The 5998-nt window shown below is 52.9% G+C and overlaps 1 protein-coding gene across 1 annotated transcript; it reads right to left on the bottom strand.

The window, feature by feature from the left end:
- PHB1 (prohibitin 1) lies at positions 1–5755 on the bottom strand. The gene is made up of 7 exons (XM_076357066.1): positions 5690–5755; positions 5013–5138; positions 4436–4597; positions 3748–3890; positions 3452–3568; positions 2162–2257; positions 1–1186 (listed from the first exon to the last, which is right to left on the bottom strand). Exons 2-7 carry the CDS (start codon positions 5098–5100, stop codon positions 974–976), a joined length of 819 nt encoding a protein of 272 aa, XP_076213181.1. The 5' UTR covers positions 5101–5138; positions 5690–5755; the 3' UTR covers positions 1–973.
- Positions 5756–5998: the final 243 nt, after the last annotated feature.

Raw genomic sequence — 5998 nt, forward strand, 5'->3', positions numbered from 1 at the left:
TACGCTTGGGACCATGACATTTATTGAAGGCTGGTTATACAATCTCACCCATCACATCCTCCTCACAATTCAGTTTCCCTAAATAAAAAGAGCATTGATGTAACAGAGAATTCTGCCCACCTCCGACTGCCTGAGCCACGGAGCACCGAGTCATCCCCTCTTTGTCCCAGGTGCCATCTGGAATAGGCCAACTGCCACTTTTACTGATGTTGATGAAAGAACCAACGCTGCACAACAGGGCAAGCGGCAGCAAGCAGATCAGTGTGCAGCGGTGGGGGGAGAAGTGGAGATGCCCCATTCCCGGCATGTACGTGAGAAGTATTTCCTGCAGAGGAAGTATCTTCTCCATGCCTGAAATCCATCTACTACGTAAAGTGAATCTCTGCTATTCTCACCCCCAGCCACAATCCACTCGATCTGTGCCTCCAGCTATCAGTGCTATGGTTCACACAGGCACAGCAGAGCCACTGTCCTAACAGCTGAGATGTCCTCTTTCTCTCAGCTGACACCTGAAAAAAGACTGGCTTGACTGAAGAGTGAGCCCTGAGCGTCCCTGTTCCATAGTCCAGGACCTGCAAGTCTGTAACGACCCTGGCTCAGTCAGCCTAAAGGCACTGAAGCATCGCTGTGGAACCGGACTGATACAGCACTCTTGTGGTCAGGGAGTCACCTGGGCTACCTGTTCGTCCCAGGAGTGAACAGATGAAAACTCTGCTCCTGTTGCTCAAACTGCCTGGAAAGGGGCAATTCTCAAACCTAGCTTAATGGTCAGTGGAGCCACTGCTCTGACCGTACATGGGAGGAATGCAGGTTTGTTGTCAAGAGCGTTCAGTTTTATTTGATTAAGAATTCAAAATGGGTTGAATTTTAATTTCCTCTGCTTTTACCAATGAGGAAATTGCAAAGATTCTTTTGGAAAGGGATGATCTGGTAGGTGGAGGTGACCAGGCCAGCTATGGCTGCAGAGCCAGGTTCACTGCGGCAGCTGGAGGAGCACAGACTGTCCAGAGGGCAGATAGGTGATGTTGCGGGACCGTGAGAGCTGGTACGCGATGTCTTCAGCTGCCTCCAGCTTGCGCAGCTCAATCAAGCCATCACCTGCAGTGGCCAGCGAGTTGGCAATCAGCTCAGCTGCTTTCGAGTCTCCCTCAGCAGAGATGACTGCTGCTTTCTTCTGCTGTTCAGCCTGAAAGTAAACATGAGAAGGGGAATAACCAACAGAGAAAACAAGAGCAAAAGAGAAGGAAGATGCTATTGTCATGTTTAAAATATAAATTCCCACTTCACCACCCTACTGTTCTTTTCCCCAGTAGGAGAGCTAAGGTAGAAGGTGATTTTATTTTAAAGCTGCACACTGTTAGACTGTTTTTCTCCCTACTGTGGAAGAAAGGTGGAAAAATCATCTTGACATTGCCTTATCAGTCAACCTCATGAAACATTAACCCACCTAAGGACACTCCTCGTGGAAAATTGTCTATGAAAGATTCGAGAACTTCAGTGGAGTTAAAACCAGGTCGGATAAACACTTCTGCTGTTTAATCATCCTGGATGATTACATGCATCTTACTGCACCCACTGGATTAATTTTGGGTGTAGTTGCAGGTTCTTGCAATCTCAACAGGCATGTGTTCTCAGCTGTACTGGGGTACTTTAACACAAAATTGTTTCTGTGGATGCTCACTGAGATCCTGGGTTGATCCGAGATTATGTGGTCTTGTATGCAGTCAGTAACGCTCCTAGGACACAGACCTCCATGCCCATGATCTCAAACACCATGGCAAGCTTCGACCACCCTCTCAAAATTCACAGACAGCAGGACCACTTGGGTTGCAAATCTCAACCTCGAGCCCCATTTCTAACTGACACTTCCTCCTGAGTGCTGTTTCCTCCCTCCTCCTCCATGCAGACGCTTCTGTTCAGCACTCCAGTAAGACTGTGACATGGTATTAAAAGAAAAAAAGACCCACAAAACCAACCTTAGGCTTTACCTACCCAACAATCATATGCCAGAGCTGAGAACCATGTCAGCATTATGACTCTAAGTGACTTCATCATTCAACCTGCCCGGTCTCGTGGACAGGTGAGTGAGATGTTCACTGCAAGCTAGAGTGGGAAGGAGATACCAGAAACCATTTCCAAGTTTCTCAGAAGGACAAGGTACCTTTTCCACAATGAATCTGGCTCTCTCTGCTTCTTGCTGGGCCACTTGCTTCATTTCGACTGCCTCCGTGAACTCCTTGCCAAAGGTCAGGTGGGTCTGCAGGGCAGAAATCAAGCAAAGTCCACAACGCTGACAGTTTACAGCAGCACTGCTGTGACCCACGCAGCTCCCGGGGAGGGAGGCAGCCTGCCTGTATCAGTGAAACTGGAATGGAGATGGAAAGCCAGTATCCCTAAAAGAACAGAAACTGGGACAAGTGGGCCTCCCTGTCCAGTTTTGAAGTCTCAAGGGAGACACCACAAGCGCAACTCCAGTCCAGCAGACCAGTAACACCAGTACCTTCAGAGACACACCACGCTCCCTGGCCACCACCGCTTGCTCGAGCACCCGGCAGAGGCAGCCCGCCCCCCCAGCACTCCCCTCCCGAGGCAGGGAAGCTCATTGCCTGCCAAGCCATCCCACACCTTTCATACTCCGTTATGCACCGGTGTGCTCGGCCTGGGCTGCTTGGACAGCTGCAGGCTCCTGGGATGGGACAGGGGAAAGGTGAATTTCCTTCAGTAGTGTGCTCAGTGGAAAGCGCCAGAAACAGAGAGTCAAAAACTCACATTTTGCAGAAACAAAGTCACCTTCCTGCAAAGACTTCCTATATGTTCAAAGCCAAATGAAAGAGCTCGTTTCCCTTTCCTCTAAGCAGGCTTTTGAGGGAAGTCCCGAAAGAGAGAGGGAGAGGTGCACGTAACAAGCCAGACTACAAGAGATTTAATTTACAAAGCTTATAGGGAGGTAGGAGGGAAGAGCTCCCTCCTTGAATAGTCTTAGAAGACTACACAGCCAGGAGAATAACTAATACTTCATAGAAAAAAAGAAGCTATGGAAAGCGTACATTTGCCCTACCTCGTCATGCCTAAGCACTTTCTCCCCGTGTCTCGGGGTGCTTGTGGAACAGCTGCCTTCTCTAAAGCAACGTGCAGCCTTATCCATCATCACCCACAGAAGCATTTGCTCTTCATTTTAACGATAAAAGCCCTGCAACAGTGAAGCCTGTCGATAAGCCAGTGCAGCGGAGCCTTCAAGGGCTTACTCAAGGTCACCGAAGGCCAGCGACAAAACCAGAGGTACTGACTTGAGCTGTAATCACTACATCCCATGCAACTGCAGACAGACAAATGTAGTCCACATGTCTAAACTTCCAGCCCACCCTTCTCTGGCCATCCACGGATTCTCCTCTTCACTGCTTTTATTTGGGCACGCTCCAAAGAGAAGAACTGAAAAAGGGAGGACTCTTACCAAGGACACATCATCCAGAATGAGCCCGAAGGTCGCCGCTCTCTCCGTGAGGTCTTCGCTCACTTGCCTTGAGACCAGCTCTCTCTGAGTGATCAGTTCTCCAGCATCAAAGCGAGCCTGAAATCAGGAGGGACAACAGTGAGAAGAAAGCTCCAAGAAGTGATAGATTCTGCATCTATCTAAGAGAAGCTTTATTCTGGAGTGCGACATATTCCACACTCCAGCAGGTCCCTCGCTACTAAAAAGAGGAAAGAAAGATGACTGGCAGAGCCCAGCAGCTCTCACGCTGTCCTTACCACAACAGACTTGAGGATTTCGGTTGTGATTGAGGGCAGGACACGCTCATCGTAGTCCTCTCCAATACTGGTAAAAATCCGCGGTAGCTGGGCAGTCACTGGTCTAAACAGGATGCGCAACGTGATGTTCACGTTCTGTAGATCTGTAGGAAGAGAGTCACGAGTTCAGCGGCAAACCACAGGGACAGGAGATACCCTGAAGTTGTCCTCTCCAGGATAACTGAGTGAGAAAGAATAAACATTCAGACTTTTTCGCCAGCAAAGACGAGTTATTTTTACTACCCCTTTCACCTTGGGATCCAAATCCTCCTTACAGATAAGATTTAAGCTTCAGTTTGTTTGCGATGCAGGGAATTACTCGCCCTACTGTAAAGACAGAGACTTTATGTTTAAAGGGACGACTTACAGGACTGAAGGAAGGGTCCCTTAATCCGTTCCGTAACTAAAAAGACGGATCAAACCATTCCTGACCCTGTGCCAAACTGGACTCAGCACACGTGGGATCTCCATGTCCAGAAGGGGAAACTCCCACCCAAATATTCATTTTGTGGAAGTTAAAGATCATAAAAGTCTTGACGGCGGTAAAGCTTTTTCTCCTGTCCACCCAGCTGCTAACTGAGCAGCATCCGCATAAGCCACGGCACATCATCGCCTGGTTCTCTTACAGTCGCTGGGTCCAAACACTCACCTTTGCTGCCGGTGATCACAGGAATGTTACGGGGGCGAGAGCGGCAGTCAAAAATGATGGGTTTCTGTACCCAGGGGATGAGGAAGTGGGTACCTTCTCCTACCACTGTGTCCTGGACCCCGCGGAATCGGTCAAAGATGACAGCTCTGTGGCCCGCATCAACTAGAGAAGAAAACAGCGCGTCAGGCGCGGTTTCACTATTGCCACTGTTGTACCTGCGCACCGTCAAAGCCTTCTCCATGGAAACGCTCTGTCGGGGCCAGTTAAAGCCTTTTGCTACAGGAGACGGGTGAAATTAATTGGGTTGTTGGGAGCAACAAAGCAAAGAGAAGATGCAGCCAGGACTCCTGCGCCCCCCCAGCCTGCTCACAAGGGCAGCAGCTGATCGACAGCTTTCTAGAGAAAGGACCTTGCAATCCTCTTGCTTGTGCAATGCACGAGGTGTAAAACGGCCCAGCAGGGCTTCACGTCTATTTTCCCCTGATGCCGTTAGCAATAAAAACCACAGAGCAGCCAAGGCGCTGACAAAACAAAAAGAGATAAAGTGAACAGGGAGCGCTCGGCTTCTCCCACTCACCATTGTAAAGTGCAGAATTGACAACTCCACCTACGACTGCCAGCCCCAGGCCAAGCTTCCCAAGGCCTTCAAACACCTTCGCAGCCATTTCGCACGTCCAGCTCCAGCCCCTTTAAGAAGTCCCTCCTGCGAAAAAACACGAGCTTGTTAAAACCGTACCAAGCAAGAAGGGCAGGGGGTCCTGCCTGCAGGTACCTACGGAGCCGGGGATTAACCCCTCCTCCAAAAAACCCAACCTGCGGTGGCGGTGTTCCCCCCAGCAACTCTTTCCCTGCCCCTCAACAGCCACCTCAGCCCCGCGGGCCTCCTCCACCCGCCCACCTCACGCGTCTCCTCCCTGGGCTCAGAGCCTCAGGCCCCGCCGCACCCCCACCCCAGCACCCCCACCCCGCCTCCCCCGGATCACGGCGCCCCCCAGCCCCCTCTGCACTACCCCGGCTCCCCGCTACAGGCCCTCCGTACCCCGAACCAGGCCCAGCCGCAGCTCGGATCCCCCCCGCCAGGCCTCCCTCCCCCCGCTCCCTCTTAGGCCTCTGGCCCCCAGGACAGGCGTCCCGTGAGCCAAGGCCTCGCTCGCTCGCTCGCGCCCGCCCGCAGCCCGGGCCCGAGGCCCGAGGCCCGAGCCCCGGGACCTACCGCGCCCTCCCGCCCCGCTCCCCTCCCGCAGCGCCCCTGACCTCCACATGAATCCGCGGCCGCCCAGCCCAGCGCGCCTGCGCGCCGCGCCAAGACGCCCTCTCCTCATTGGCCCCGCGCCTCTCCGTGGCATTCTGGGACGTGTAGTTCTACTTGTCCCCTCCCGCTGCCGGGCGGCTTACAACTCCCGGCGAGCCCCGCGGCGGCCCCGTCGCTGAGCAAGGCCGCTTTCCATTGGCTTGCGGCTTCCCGCTGCCCGCAGGGCCTCTTGGGAGCTGTAGTCCTGACGGAGGGAAGCCACGTGGGGGCGGCACCGGGGCGCCCTGGGCCGGGGGCGGTGCAGGGGCTTG

The sequence above is a fragment of the Aptenodytes patagonicus genome, chromosome 20 (genome assembly GCF_965638725.1).
Source record: "Aptenodytes patagonicus chromosome 20, bAptPat1.pri.cur, whole genome shotgun sequence".
In the NCBI taxonomy this organism is placed as follows: domain Eukaryota; kingdom Metazoa; phylum Chordata; class Aves; order Sphenisciformes; family Spheniscidae; genus Aptenodytes; species Aptenodytes patagonicus.

Coding starts and splice junctions, on each gene's coding strand:
- PHB1 (XM_076357066.1), bottom strand. CDS start 5,100: ATGGCTGCGAAGGTGTTTGAAGGCCTTGGGAAGCTTGGCCTGGGGCTG. Junction 4,598..5,012: donor CAATTCTGCACTTTACAATG/GTGAGTGGGAGA, acceptor TTTCTTCTCTAG/TTGATGCGGGCCACAGAGCT. Junction 1,187..2,161: donor CCAGATTCATTGTGGAAAAG/GTACCTTGTCCT, acceptor GTTTACTTTCAG/GCTGAACAGCAGAAGAAAGC.